Genomic DNA, 15,828 nt, shown 5'->3' with positions numbered 1-15,828 from the left:
ATTTTACTCTCAAGTGAATAAAATGTTCTTTATGAAAGAACTGACAAAAGTTCTAATTTTTTTAAAAGTGTCAGTTGGCAGGAATAAGGTAAAAACTCATCTAAGAATGCGACGTATTTTGTTTTTAAATCCAATGTTTTAACTTACACTTTATCTCTTTTATGTTGTTGTTGTAGTTGTTGCTTGTTCTGTATTGTTTTTAGTCTTTTAACTCAATTGCTGGTGGCTCTGATTTCATGATGCATTTTGCTTATGAAACTAGCTTTCAGCACTAAAACGAGTTAAAGATAATGTTTTGTTAATTTGGTCATTGTTTTCCTGTTGAGATCTTTCTTTAAAGGGAAATTGTCTACTGAGACAGCCACATACATGATGACAGAGTATAAAAACTCTTCTAAAAGGCAGAAGTTTGAATATATTCCTTCAGTGTTCTAAAACCTGAAGTATCTTTTTGTTTACCTTGCTGTTATTAATACCATTGACAATTACAGTCTCAGAAGAGAGGAGTTCCAAATTAATACTGTAAAGTTTGTCCACTAGGATATTTAATATTGGAAGACTTTCATGTACATTGAAAACATTGACTCATAGTTGACAGTATCCCTTTAAAGACAGCATATTCAACTTTTAGTTAATAATTTGTGGGGTTCTTTTTGGTTTTTCATTTGTAATAGAAATGTTATATGTTGCTTAACAATGTTTTTTGGATACTAAAGTTGCATAACAATCAAAAATAGAATACAAGAAGAAAAATGAAGAAACCAAAATAAAAATATCAATTTTTTATTATTTATTCAGGCGATTTCACCTAAACCTCAGAGTCAGAAAAAAAATGAAGCTGTCCTTAGCAGTTCTGCCAACACTCAGAAACCTGCACTGTTATCCTCAACTTTGTCTTCAGGGAAGGCTCGCAGCAAGAAATGCAAACATGAATCTGGAGAGTCTTCTGGGTGTATAAAAGCCCCTAAGTCACCACTTGCCCCAGAGTTAATACAAGCCAAGGATTTGACGCTTGTATCTCAGCTTTCTTCCGTGATAAATAAAACTAGTGAGCACAGACTTTACAAATAGTTTACTTATTCTATAAGCTAGATTCAAAGCAGTCTTGTTGTAGTTGTATTGTTTTTGGTTTTTTTTTTTTTTTTGAAGTTGCTTTTGGAAATTTCAGAAGTTAATGGATATGACAGAGAAAGCTTAAAACTAACGCAAGAGTAGAAGCTGTGGACATTGCTTACTGCTTTACTGTCCCAAGTCTGTACTGGTCCTTAAGCCCTGCCATCCATCGACACAAACCCTGCTGGCGTGTCACCACCCAGTGACACAAAGCCCCCCTGTAGTGTCACCCTCCTCAACTAATGACACAAGGCCTGATTCATTACAAAAAAACAAACAAACAAAATACCCCCTGGAAACAAAAAGAACTCTAGGAAGACCCTGGGTGGAAGGATGCTTTTACGTAAGTCCTCGCTCCTGTGGCCAGGTAGTTCTCTGGGTGCATTTGATTTACTTATTCTTGTGTTCCCGAGGGAGGCCCCCTTGAACCCAGTCTCATCCTTAGTAAGAGGAGAGTGGCTCCTTGGTTATAAAGATTTGTCTGCTGGACCCTAACCTCTCAACTGTTAGACTTTTTAAAGTTTTTTACTTTCTCAACATGGATTTGGGCAAATAAAGATAAGGTTTATGTTGTCCCCAGGCCTAGTATTGGAAACACTTACCTGGAACATCAGTAGCCAGGTGACATTTATTCAACAGGAAATAAGGATGGCATACTCCTTTATGAACCATTCTGTCTTGTGTCTCCCAGAGTAATGACCTTGGGTTTGGAAGGCTTTATCAGACATACCAACCTGTTTTTCAGTCAGTTTTCACATTTGTCATTAAACCACCTACTTCAAACTTGGATCAGTTTTTAATTTATTGTTTGAAAAATAGGCAGAAACAAAGGGAATAGAAGATTCTTTTCTCTGAAACTTCATTATGAAGTGCTAGTCATTAGATTATCAGTTTTATATATTTATATGTACAACCATAGTGTCATAAAAGTTACATTTGTTTTTTGATCTTTCCCCATGATCATCCAGTCTCTTTCCTTTATTTTTTATCATTGATTATCCTTAAATGCTCAGAGCATCAGCCCCTTTAGACTATTTCTTTCTAAAGTAGCAGTAACATATCACCCTGTATGGTCATACCTACTCTATGTAATTACCAGGTTCACTGTGCAGGATAAAGGAGGAACTCTCAAGCATTGAGGAATCATCCAGTTGTGTGGTAACATTGATGAAAGAAAGACAAGTGATACAGTCAGTTCAAACAAATGAATAATGTCGTACTAATTAAAACCTAATTTGACCATAATAAGCACATTAGTTTGTTTGTGCTCAATTTTTTTAATGAATCAGGCCCCGATTTATACTTGTGAAAGTCCATGTGGGACAGTAAGGATGGGATAGTTTATTTACAGTCGCTTCTCCTGGGGAAGGGAGGCAAAACGCCAACTGTATACAGTCTCTAGGAGCTGTTGCCTGTGCCCCTGCCTTCCAGTCCCTTTAGAGTGCCTCAGTTTGCTGTGTAGCAAGAGTCTCTCCCTGTTCTCTTCCTCCCTCTCCCCTGGTCCCCTCCCTCCTGCTTCCCCCAGTTCTGCTTATAAAGAGACCTGCTTTCCTGGAGGCAAATGGCAGTTGATGCCAGAGTTCACTGTTGGAGAGCAAACTAACTCCAGTCTCACACTTGGGAAGAGCTACTGGAAATTAATTTTCCATGTAACTGCCTTTGAGTTCTAGTAGGCTTTAGATTTTAGAAGTTCCAATTAACTTTTTTTTTTTTTTTTTTTTTTTGCCGTTGATTGCCTCTGGAATGTTCCCTTTCTTGTGGTTATGGAATAACAGCATCAGAGGGCAGAGTATGGCTCATTTCCCAACCCCCCTGCTATCTCCTTAAATATTATAAGCTGATCCTGGTATGTATCTGCTTCGTGAACATTGAAGATCTTTTTCTAGGTCCTCCACAGCCTGTGAACCCCCCTAGACCTTGCAAGCATAGTGAGCGGAGAAGAAGGTCCCAGCGGTTAGCCACCTTACCCATGCCTGACGATTCTCTAGAAAAGCTTTCTTCTTCCTCTTCAGCCACTGATGGGAAAGTGTTCTCCATCAGTTCTCAGAGTCAGCCAGAGTCTTCAGGACCAGAGGGTAACGTATATTGATTTTCTATGAAACCAAATGTAAAGGGAGATAAATATCTAGCAACAATCACTTGAAACGTTAAGTTGTCTTCTTAATGTCTCCTGGACTTAGAAACGCCTCATGTATTGTACAGACACCTTGCTGGTGCCTTGTTTACTTATTATTTATATTTTTATTTAGGCCAGGCACTGTGTGAATGCCAGTGATCTACACTGATAGGAACTGAGCTGTCTTCTCTGTGCTAACACTGTGGTTTTCTTCTCCATTCCATTTCATATAGTTCCTGCCGTTGCCCATCTGGCCCTGCAGAAGCTGGGACCCTGTCTCCCTCTTGATCTAAGTAGTGGTTCAGAAGACACAGCGCCTGGAGCCCCAGACTCCTCCTCCCTTGGTGGCCAATGTTCCAGGGAAGAAAAGGAGGAGACACAGCTGTTTGCAAGTCCCTCCCCCAAAGCAGTGAGTGGTGGAAAAGGAGCCATAGCAGCTGCTGGTAAGGAACTGCTTACTGAGTTAAGTCTGGCACCAACATTTGATGTCTGACTCCACCTGAATTAATACAGAATCCCTCTTCTGAGGACTTTTAGGTAGTATTTGGCTTTGGATGGAGTTTCTCTATTTTAAAAGTTCTTTTTTGTGACCATTGTATTTTCACTATTTCCTGGACATATTCCTTGTGGTTTTCTTCTTCCTTCATTCTCTCCCTCCCCCACTCCCTATTTCTTGTGCTTTTTTACTGTGTGTCCTGTGCGGTGTTGCTGCACCTGGAGCTGGCAAATTCCAGCTACCAAGCTGTGTCAACCTAGTAAATTTTAGGCCATCTAAGGCCACATAGCAAAACCCTGTCTCAAAACAGCAACAAGAAATAAATCATATGAAATGCTTGCATTTTGCTATTAGAAATTACTAAATACAGTTGCAGAAATTCTTTCTTATGAAGCAAGAAGCTACTCCAGGGGATGACTTCTTAGGTTTACAGATATAGGTAGAATTAATGAAGTCTAAAGAGAATCTAGATTGATCTTAATTATGTTACCTGTGTCCATATTTGGAGACAGACTATCCTTTCCAAATACAGTTTATTATAAAGTTTCTTGGGGGCTCCAGCCTATAAAAGCAACCATGTTTACCTCATTTTTATGTGATATTATTGTTTATGATCTGAAAACATTGGTGGTAATTTTTTATTAAGTTGATTTCTTAAATCTGACACAGTTCATATTTCTTATATATAGTTGCAACATTTTATTTAGAAATTTTATAATTTTACAGTTTCATAAAAGGAATATATATATATATGTATATATATGTATGTATGTATGTATGTATGTATGTATGTATGTATAATTTTCAGAAGTCAAATAGTAGTTTTTCAATTGCCTTTTTCTGAGTAAATTGTTAATTTGGAACTAGCTGTTGAGAGATTAGAGTCAAGTTAAATCAGGAGACAAATATAAAGTAGTCAAAGGTGCTGGCAACAATTGTGTGTAGCAGCATCTTCCCCAAAGAAGGTGGCATGAGCTTCTTGGATGAAGCCAGAATACAGCTTGCTCTGTTGTGTTTATGCTACACACTGAAGTAATGACATCAGTAGCTGAATTTAATATGCCACCTTTAACTTGTTCTTTCTTTCAAAGCAGTAGTGTTAGTACTCTCAAGTAATGCTTACTTACAATTCCATTTTACCTGTAAAGATTTGAATTGGTTCACACATGATATGTTTCCTTATTCAAAGATTTAAAAGATGCCCACATCTGAAAGTTTGTAGGCTCTGAGAGATTGCTTTTGATTGCTCAGATCTGATCTGTTGTCTTTATGTATTCATCTAAACCTGATCTTAGAGTAATTCAGTTTACTTTCTCCTTTTTGCACAAGATTCCTGAATTATCATTGACCTTCCAAGCAAGTTTTCCTGGTAAAGGTCTCATGTATTGGATGTATGAGAATGATCTTGATGTCATAATAATATGTACCTATTTTTTTATGTGTATGTGAAGACAAGTGTATGTTCCTTAAGTTACATATTTGAATTGAATGTATTAAGACTGCAATGCAATATGAGTGCATGTCACAAACAGTGTCAATGGAGGGCTGGAGTGATGGCTTGATAGTTAAGAGCACTTTCTGCTCTTCCTGAGAGCCCTGGGTTTGATCCCCAGCAACCACATAGCAGCTCACAACCTTCTGTAACCTCTTCTGGCTTCTTAGGGGTATTTAGTACACATGTGGAACATAGACATGCAGTCAACACACATACACACACACACACACACACACACACACACACACACAGAGAGAGAGAGAGAGAGAGAGAGAGAGAGAGAGAGAGAGAGAGAGACCTTTTTAAAAAAAAGTCATGTCAGCCATATTATATGTTGGTGGGGGGCTGTGTACTTTAGATTGTTGTTCATTGGGTTAGCATAATGCTCGAATTTTTTAGTTGATGATACCTGCCATACAAATGGGGCAATCCAGATTGGTCAGTGTTCAGTCCTGGGCAGTTGAGAGCCTCGCGCATGTAATTTCCCTTGGTGCAGTGCAACTTTGGTGGTGTGCTTGAGGGCAGCTCTATGATAGCTAGTTTTGGTTGACTGTTGTGTTTTGGTGAAAGGAGCTCTAGTTTTTCTGTTTGGGGAATACTTCCAGGGCTAGATTTGCACTGCAGACCGAGTCCATCTTTGTCTCTCATTCATGGCCTCCTGTCCATGGAAATTGAAAATAGCACGACAATCTCCAAAGAAAAAGTTTGGCTTTTCATGCACTGCATTTGTAGATCTGTTTGTGGAACTGTAACGATGTTATTGGTGTGAGTGTGCACAGTGCTCAGCAGATTGTTTGTTTTTGTTTTTAAGGAGGAAAGTTCCTTTGGCTTGTAGTTCTAGGGGATGCAAGATGAGAAGTCAGAGTGGCAGGAACATGAGACAGCCCGTCCCTCTGCACTCACAGTTTGGAACAGATTGATGATGGATGCAGTGCTCAGCTTGCTTCCTCCTCTTTACTCAACAAAACCCAGTCCTTGAAACGGTGTTAACCACATTTAGTCTGGGTCTCCCTCCCTCAGTCAGTGTAACACAAGAAGTGAAAGACCCAGAGACTGATACTGGGGTTCAGGCAGACCAAAGGGGTGGTCCTCAAACTGCTCCCCACCTCACTGCTCCTCAGATTCATTCAGACTTCTGTGCTGTCCTCAACATGACTAGAGACTAATTCTCAGACTGAATGCCTCCACCTTTTATATCTCTCTCGAATCCTGGGATTAAAGGTGTGAGCTCTCATTGGCTCTCCAGGAGCCCAGGATGGTCTTGGACTCAGAGATCCATCTACTTCTTGGTCCTCAGCCTGGCTTCTATGGATAACTAGACAACTTGATGGTTCTTTTCACATCTCTCTTTCCCCTAAGCAGCCCCAGTCCTGTGTTCCTCACCTGGAGACCCAGCATTCCAGATTAGGAGCACAGGACACAAACCATTGTCCACTTCCCTTCCGCATGCTCTGCTGCCATTAGGGCCTGAGCAGCACTTTCCCTTTGTTTGATTTGGAAATGCTTTCTTAGTTTAAGAGAGTCACATTTGCAGTTTCAGTGGTCCAGTAGTCAGCTGAAGGAAGTAACAAATGTGTTCCATCCTCTTGATAAATGGGGTAATGTTACTGTGCTTATTTTTGCTGTGAGGACTCTTGTATTCTTTCTGTCACAATCAATGTGATTACCAATGTTCTTATTAATCTGAAACTTCCTAGAGCCTTGTTGCCACTTAAATCTAGTGAGATTTTTACAGGTTTATGTTTAAACTACTAAAATGTTAAATCAAGAAGAAATCTAATAAGTGAAATGTAATAAAGTGTATTTTATATACTCCAGTATTTTTCTTAGATTAACCCAAGGCACAAACAAGACATTGAGAAATGTTGAGCCAAGCTGTGAAGCTTCATTAAGGGAATCTTTTAGTTACAGTTAGTGAGGTACAATAATTTCAGTTCTAATTTGGACTGCTAGGTGATACATGTCAGAACATGGTTATTTTTATGTGTATGTGTATCTTTGCATTTCACATTACGTTGTTCAAAAATGATTAGCAAAATAGTTCTGTTTTTTTTTTAACCCGACAATAAGGGATTCATGTGATGATATACAACTGATGGAATTCACTTGTATAACTGGATTTTATAGAATAAGAGGTCACATATCATCATATATGCCATTAAAGTAACAGTTACATGTTCTTGAAAGCCAGTATACACCACTATAAATTTGAACATTTCATTTGGATGCTCTGAATAGTGTCTGTGTCTTGGTCTCATAGAAGTACCAGTGGCTTCTATGAGAAGCACCAATGGCTTATATGGACCAGCTACTCAAAAGGCTGTCAGTACCTCTGGGTTGCCTGAGGTTGTGCTACTGCATCAGCCTTCAGTGATTCCCAAGGGCCTTTCCAGAGCTTCTCTCTGTGGTTAGAGCCCTGTTTAGGCTATTTCTGAAATGGTGCAGCCTCAAATTACCCCCGCCAAAAAGAAAAAGTAACACAACATACTTAGCAGGCACTGGCCTAAGCATTTACATGCTCTATTTCATACAGTCTTGTCAGGTCATAGGTAGGCACTCCTGTTGGTATTGGCAATAAGGTAACGGGAGGGCAGAGGCATTAAACCACATATTCAAGTCATACAGTCAATGAATTGTAGAGGCCAAGACCTCAACCCAGGTGCTAGGAAGGAACACAAATATTCCTGGAGTAAGTTTTGGTTACTAGTTCAGGAAATAAAATTGTGCAGACCTTCTGGAGGTAGGGGAGGATTCCAGTTTAGAGTTTTGCAAGCAGTTGTGATTTTTAAAAACTGTTCCATATTTTTACCTTTCTGATTAACCTATGTCTTGTCCCCCTAACCCACAGGAATATCGAAAACAGAAAAAAAGGTGAAATTGGAAGAAAAAAGCTCCACTGCATTTGGTATGGACAGAAAGTAATCTTTAAGCAAAAGACTATAAAGCTTGACAGAGAGGACAGCATCTCTCTCTGCCCCTCCCTGCTAGGGCTCCTTGTGGTGCCGAGACCGTCTGCTTCTGTGCTTAGCCTAGTCAGCCTCCGAGGCACCTGCTCTCCAGGGTACAGCTGTACTTATGTGTGTTCTGTGGGCTTCTCTGTGTACTTGCTTCTGGACATCTCTGGTTAAAACTATAGATAGCTGTTTAAAAACAAGCCTCCATCTAATATTCAGACTTAGAGTAATGGGTGATGAGGTAAAATACTCACTTCTCATACATTCTTCTTCAGTTTGCCTTACTGAAAGGTTACTGATTTTTCCACTTTCCTAACTACCTTGTGCTGAGTAATCACCAAAAGTCAGAAAATGATGGGTGACAATATGAAGTATTATTTAGGTTAGCTAACTGGAGTCACTGAAAATTGGCTTAAAATGATTGAAAAATTGTGGGCTAGTCCATCCTAAACTGGAAAAATAGCTTCTAGAACGTATGTTCAGTTTTAACTTGAGGTACAATGTTCTAATGTACTGTTAAAACATGTCGTCATCTTTTCTAAAGTAGATATGATTAAAGAAAATAAGGCTTTTGGATCTTTAGAATAATCATTAGAATGAAACATTTTTTCTTTCTTGTTCTTTTCTTTCATGTATACACAGGGAAGACATTTAAATATGGAAGGAGCTATGTATAGATTAATTTGATTAGTCTTGTTTTTCTTTTCTGAAGAGAAAAAAAACATCTTTTTTAAACTCTCTAAACCTTATTAAATTGTATATAGAACTGCTGATTCTCCATAGTGAGGTCTTTTTTAAATTATGGGATTTAACTTCTTGGCACATAGTAGGAATTTTAGTTTATTACGTATTTAAAGATGTTAACTACTGTCTGTGTTAACTTTAAGGTGTCAGGAGTTGGGATTTTTTCAACACTGCTAATGAAGATCCCCTCTTATAGTCCAATAAGCTAAGCAAGAGTTCCAGACTCATGACACGAACAGTTTAATTGAATGCGTCCACTCTGGGCAGGTGACTGGAATCACTGATGAAAACATGAATGCTGCTTTGAGGGGACCGCAGAGGAGCAGCTCAGGAGCACGCGTGATCATTGAAGGGTTTGCTTTTGTCTGTTGCAGGTAAAAGGAAAGAGAAGGATAAGGAGAGAAAGGAGAAAAGAGACAAAGATCACTACAAACCAAAGCAGAAGAAAAAGAAGAAGAAGAAAAAGAAATCCAAGCAGCATGGTGAGTGTGCTGAAATGTGCTCCAAGGTGTTCTGAGATTGTCCTCTCTCCTTTCCCACCAAGTAGAGGATGAGCTGAGCACTCACTGCGTTGTTAAGAGCTGAGATATTCCTGTAACTTGCCTTTGTCTCCTCATTCCAAAATCACACAACTCTGTTCTGTAAACTAAGTCCCAACTGGCTGTCGACTTTTATTTCTAACATTGTGGTGGGGTAAGTACTATAACCACAAACCTTTAACATGATGAAGGTTTATTTCCCCACTGTGTATGTGTTTATGTTCTTTTTTTTCTTTCTGGTGTGTGTGTATATGTACACTGTCATGTACACATATGTACTTGGCCATCCATGCGTGTGTGGAGGCCAGGGGTCAACATGGTATCTTCTTATATAGTTCTCTCTTATTTTTGAGATAGGGTCCTTCACTGAACCTGAAACCAAAGCTTGGCATTTCATCTAAACTAGCTATCCAAGAATCCTCTGCAGTCTTCAGCTCTGCTGTCTGTCTGTCTGTCTGTCTGTCATCTCTGCTCCCCCAGCAGACATACTCTATGATTTTATATGGCTGCCAGGGATTGGAACTCAGACCCTCATGTTTGATCAGCAGCTCTATGTCCACTGTGAATTCTACACAGGCAAAGTGAAGGAGTGATTCTAAACCCACAATTGTAATGTCCTTTACATTCACTTTACAGAAAAAGAGAAAGAGATATTTTAGAAAAACCAACCGAATGTGGCACCGGCAGAATAAAGGAACACCTAGAAGACGGAGGACTTAAAAGCATAAGGAAAATGATGACAGAAGGAACATGTGAAATGCAAAAGACAGGATAAGCATACTGTAAACATGTGATCAGTCTAAACATTGATCTTACAAAACAGTTTGTAGGGATAAGAAAAAATAATAGAAACTAAAATATATAATGATAGCTTTCATATTGGGAGGTAAATACTTAAGTATTATGTAAGTTCATTGCTTTGACTCCCTTGTATGATTGCTTGTAGGTTCTAAGAAGTTCAGTTTGCATGTTCAGACTTCTAAGCCAGGAATTGTGGCTCACACCTGTAGTCCCAGAACTCAGGAGGCTGAGGCAGGAAGATTTGCACAAGTTTGAGGTCAGTCTGGGCTACATAGTAAGTTCTAGAACAATGTGTGCTATGGTGTAAGACCTTGCCTCTAAAAAAATAATAATAAAGTGAAATAAAAATATTTCTAATATAAATACCAAAGTAGGATAGGGTATATTTTCCTAAATAGGAGGGCAAAGAATATAGTTAATAAACCATCTACATCCAAAACACAGTAAACTGTAAAGAAGGCTTTAGAAAAAAGTGTATCATTAGTTGTACCTTATACTTAGGCATGAATGGCAGGACTGAGGTGGTAGCGTGGTCAGTGTGCACTGTGCCTTGCAAGTGTGAGGACCTAAGTTTGCTCCCAGCGTGGCATTTGTTGCGATACTCAATAATTTAACCTTCAGTAAAGCTAACTTAACACACACATTTTGGCAGAGGTGTCATAGTAGTTAATCACAGTAGGCAAGTTCTAAAGGTTCTAGCTCTCTCTACAGACCCCAAGTCTTCTACAGAATATGACATTTCACATTCTCTAAACGGCCAGAGTAAATTTGAAGATTCAGATTCAAAGTGGGGTTGACAGGCTTCAAACCCCTTTCCCGGGAGTCCTGAGCATCCTCAGCATTCCTGTGTCCATCTCATTCCTCCCCCACCCCATCCCATGCTGTCCTGGTCCCTCCGTGTGTAACACTGTGGGATACAAACCTGAGGTGACCTCAGCCTAGGGACAAATGGAGCCATGTAAAGAAATGCCACTAACCAGGACCCCTGAACAAGTGTCAGCCTGCCAGGGCAACTGCTGGGTAAATGAACTGCCCCAGTGCTCAGGGCAGTGGCGACAGCTGGGTGTGTGTGCGTCAGATGCTGTGTCAGGGCACTGGTGTGCTCTGTCATTCAGTACAAAAAGGAAAACTGGAAGAAAGGAGACAGGTAGGGCAGAGTGGGGGACAGGGAGGAAGGCTACGCAGAGAGCAATCTGCCCTTGAGTTGGTGATCAGTTGAGGAGCCTCCTATGGACAGTGCATGGACCTGTCTCCTGAGATGAACACATGGCCACATCTCTCCTGTTGTTCACACTCACTTGTATGTATCATGTTAAAGCATGTGTGGAGGTCAGAGGACAACCTGCAGGAGTCAGTTCCCTCTTTCCACACTGGGGCTCCATGGGTCAAACTCAGGTCATCAGCATATTTATTTACTCACTGAGTCATCTCTCTGGCCCATATATTTACATATTTTACAAAAAAATTTCTACTTTTGTTTACATTTTAAAGTTAGGCCTGTAAGTGGCCTCATTCACAGAGCTATGGCAAATACGATTCACAGAAGCCTTGCTATTTATAAAAGAGAGTTGTTAAATTTAGTCATCACCAACATCTTCAATATGAATTATAAAGGAAAATTATTCTGGGTTGTTTGTGTTCATCTTAGAAGTGATGCTTTCATAGATAATTAATTAGAGTAGTCTTTAAACAGGAAGTGAGATTTCAAATGGCTGAAATTTTAAAGTCACTTACTGCTGAGCAGTTCACATTATTGCTGTATAAGACTTCTTCTGAACTGTTTGAGTCTAACATTAGCACAGTGTGAGAATTTAATTCTTTTGTACACCACTCAATGGTGCTTTGTATATACTGCTTTAGTTTTTGTGTACCAAACAGTATCTGAAGGTTTCATTTATATGGATTTATTTTATCATGTTAATCCTCTGAAGTGCAGCCTGATAGCTACATTTATATCTGATGTATCAGGTATTTGTTTAGTTCATATAGCTCCCAAGTAGCAAAAATCAGGTTCAAGCATGCAGTCAGCTGCAGTCTTTCCTTCGCCTTACCGATTGCCTCAGACTGTGTTCTTGCCTTGAACAAGTTTTTCAGTTGTCTGTTGCTCTACTGAAATGTCCTGTCTTCACCTGTTTGTATAGATGACATAAGGAAAGTAGTCATTGTTTAAGTGGCTTTCAGTCGTCCCATGCAGTAGTGGTTAACATAGGCTGTTACTGTCAGAACTGTTTTTTCAGATATGAAACCTGCCTTGTGTCCACCATGTGCATGGTAAGTTGCCATTTGGGGATTGAGGAATGACATTTTACCAGTTTTTGGCTTTGTTCCTTTGTGTAGGCCTCTTCCTGTTTCTAACTGTGAGACTAAAGGCAAGTAGAGCTAGAGATGCCAAAGGAATTTCCTCCACTGAGCTTACAGGCAGGCATGGGTGTAAGTGATGGGGCACGCACATGAATGTCTGCCTGGGAGGCACAAAGTTGTGAAGAGTATAGGAAATGTGGTGTCCTCACTTAACCCTTGCCCTGTAGCAGGCTTTCTTCCGAATAGCCAGAGGGGAATCAAGTGGGAATGTGCTTGGGCTGTAGAATGCCAGGTCATTGTATTTGTGTGCTAACACAGTATAGGCCAATTAAGTGTGTTTGCTGGGTTTGCCTTTTAGCATCAAGTTGTGATTTCTTTAAGTCTTATGTTATTGGCCTCTACCTCATTTCCTTTTGCTCAGAGAGCAGTCACTGTAGGTTATGGGTTCCATTCCTGGGCATAATACGTACCGCTGAGTCACCTTTGACGGATCATTTTGTTTGCTGTGTCTCAGTCTCCTCTCCTCTGAAATGGCTACTTTGTTTTCTACTTCACCTGACAGCATGAGAATTAACTGGCATTATCATTGTGCGGTGCTGACAGGGTATTTAGTGTAATAGTCACTGTCCCCATGCTTGTCTAGATGGCTCAGTTGCTGTGAAGCCATGCTATATAACAATTGCTCCATCATTTGGCAGTGTTCACACTTCCTGTATACCGGGATGGCGGACAGAAACCTGGACTTTACCAGACATTCCAGTTTCCACACAGTTTAAATTCTAGTCCCCTTACACGTTATTGGTTAAGAGTGAGGTTCCTGGAATCAGTCTACCAGGACTCCTGGGTGCGAATGTTGCCTTTGCCAGTGCCAATGTACTGTTGCTTTGAACAGTGTACTGAATATGTTCTGCCTTGTTCTGTGATTCATGAAACAGTATTGGCAGCCAAACCTCATGCATTTGCTGGAGTTTTAAGAGTATTAAGAATTAGCACACAGAACTTAGTGTGAACTCTTGTCTGGGTGGAGATTCCTTAATTGGTGTCAGGGTAGTTACTCTCTAGTTTGTATGTGATCATTGTGTGAGCTCTCCTAGACAGTGGTTTACAAACCATCTTCAAATGTGGAAGGCCACAAGTCCAAAACAGTTCTCTAAGCTAAAGCCACGATTCCTGTGTGGAGGCTCCAGCAAATGATCCATAAGCAGTGCACTTATGGATACACTTCCCTTTCTGGCTTCCAGAGGTTTCTGTGTCTTGGTTTTGGTCTTTCTCATCTCATCTTGAGAGGAGCATTAGCCAGTCAAATCTTGCCTGGATTGATTCTTTTGCCTTTTTCATTTTGAGATAGGCCCCTGTGGTTTCACTGGGCCCGGAGAGATAGCCTGATGCCTGCTTTACAGACAGCCCGTTGGTTTAATTCTGTCTGCAACTTGAATTCCCCTTCACCACAACACTTAAATGTTAACTAGTGCCAGGGACTAGGGCATGAGAATACACGGGAAGTCTCACTTAGTGGCCACCAGCACTGTCCTGGCTGAGCTCCCATAAACTTCCCTTTCCACCCATTTGCTCTCTGACCCATCTCAGCCTTGCTCAGTTGAGAAAAGACCCAGGAGGTGAGAACTTGTAGGCACAGAGGCCTGCCCACATGTCTGCACTGTACTGAGCATGCTCTCCTCTCCTCAGTCCCCACTGAGACGCAAGGAGTCTCTCTCTTGAAACCCTGGCAGTTGTCAGCACTCCACTCGACCTCTGTAGTTCACATAGTTGGTGTCCAGGTCGTTTTCTCCATCTGAAACAGAAACCCTGCTCTCTAACCACCTGCTTCTTCTCTTATCCCCACTGCGTTCACTCCCTGGCCCCATCACAGACTCTAAAACCCTGAGAGAACTGTTCCGATGCCACCCGCCACTGTTCCCTGCTTCCGTTCCAGTGTCACCTTCCCAGCCCAGGTCACCAGCATGTTCTGTGGAGACCACTGCTGCGGCTGTGGTCCCTCTCCCTTTCTCTCCGTCATCTTCCACTCTCGGCTCTGTCCTGCTGTTGAGTGCCCGTGCAGAGATGAAGTGGACCCATGTCTCATCCTGTTTTCCTTTAAAACATGAGAATGACTACAGGTTAGCACAAGACCTAAAAGTGAGAAACACAAAGCATCCGAGCAAACACAGAACCGTGTTGGAGCAGTTCCTCTTCCACACTGTGCCCCAGCAGTCACGCGCTTAACACGTGTGCTCCTCGCACCCTGACTCCCACCCACGCTCTCCCCTCCATTTATTCCCAGCACCCTCCCTCAGTAAGCTATATGAGCCCTTGTTGCTTGTGTTTGTATGACTTACACAGGCTGAGAACAGCAGATCTTTGACATACCAATTCCTCTCCTTCAGAGGTTTGTCTTCTGTGTGCTTGCCTAAGAAAGACTAAGTTATCACTGTAGGTATGCTTGACATCTGGGACAGCCTCTTGCCTAACTGAAAGAAACAGGCTAATTCCTCCTTGCCTGGCTGGCTGGCTGCAGACACAGCTGTGAGTGTAACGGGGGAAGTGTAGAAATGGCCCTTTCTCATTTCCCCATTAGAATCGTTTATTCATGCCAGGTAGATTCTGGCAGGCCCAGCTGTCTACACTGTATGGAGTTACTGCATAACGATCTAACTGGTCAGAGATGACAGAGGAAGTGGTTGTGTGGCTGTTCTGTGTGTCCTCACTACTTGTGGTGACCCTGGTGACTGAAACCTTGCTAACGTGTCTCTGTTTCTTCTGTTGCAGACTATTCAGACTATGAAGACAGTTCCCTCGGCTTTTTGGAAAGGTGCTCTTCTCCACTCACGCGATCTTCTGGGAGTTCGCTGGCTCCACGAAGCACCTTCATGGAGAAAACTACAGCCTATCAGTACCCGAGGGCAATTCTGTCCGTTGATCTTAGTGGTGAAAGTATGTGTGACTTTGTAGTGGCTAAAATAAGACCTGAGGTTGTTGTTCAAGGAGGTCTCACAATGGACTATAATTATAGAACCTACGAGGAAAATCCCAACATTAGGATTCAATACATGTTTTCCACTACCAACAAATGTCATTTTACTATTACCCACATCTCGTAGTTCAATAGGAAAATGCCTTTTTTTTTTTTTTTTTTTTCAAGACAGGGTTTCCCTGTGGCTTTGGAGGCTGTCCTGGAACTCGCTCTTGTAGACCAGGCTGGTCTTGAACTCACAGAGATCCGCCTGCCTCTGCCTCCCGAGTGCTGGGATTAAAGGCGTGCGCCACCACCA

At 41.1% G+C, this 15,828-nt stretch overlaps 1 protein-coding gene across 10 annotated transcripts in view; it reads left to right on the top strand.

Moving 5' to 3' along the window:
- Window positions 1-15,828, top strand: part of LOC103158866 (PHD finger protein 20-like protein 1) — a 61,481-nt gene that overhangs the window by 32,372 nt on the left and 13,281 nt on the right. For 9 of the 10 annotated variants that reach the window (XM_035449631.1, XM_035449634.1, XM_035449627.1 and 6 more), the window contains 6 exons: window positions 799-1,048; window positions 3,000-3,188; window positions 3,463-3,672; window positions 8,069-8,125; window positions 9,293-9,400; window positions 15,326-15,490. In XM_035449631.1, the coding sequence (XP_035305522.1) occupies window positions 799-1,048; window positions 3,000-3,188; window positions 3,463-3,672; window positions 8,069-8,125; window positions 9,293-9,400; window positions 15,326-15,490 (979 nt within the window). The remainder of the gene's footprint in view (window positions 1-798; window positions 1,049-2,999; window positions 3,189-3,462; window positions 3,673-8,068; window positions 8,126-9,292; window positions 9,401-15,325; window positions 15,491-15,828) is intronic. The other variant, XM_035449633.1, reaches the window with a different exon arrangement.

Source organism: Cricetulus griseus, chromosome 10, assembly GCF_003668045.3.
Source record: "Cricetulus griseus strain 17A/GY chromosome 10, alternate assembly CriGri-PICRH-1.0, whole genome shotgun sequence".
In the NCBI taxonomy this organism is placed as follows: Eukaryota; Metazoa; Chordata; class Mammalia; order Rodentia; family Cricetidae; genus Cricetulus; species Cricetulus griseus.
The sequence above is the reverse complement of the archived record's forward strand: the minus strand, read 5'-3'. Positions and strand labels throughout refer to the sequence as shown.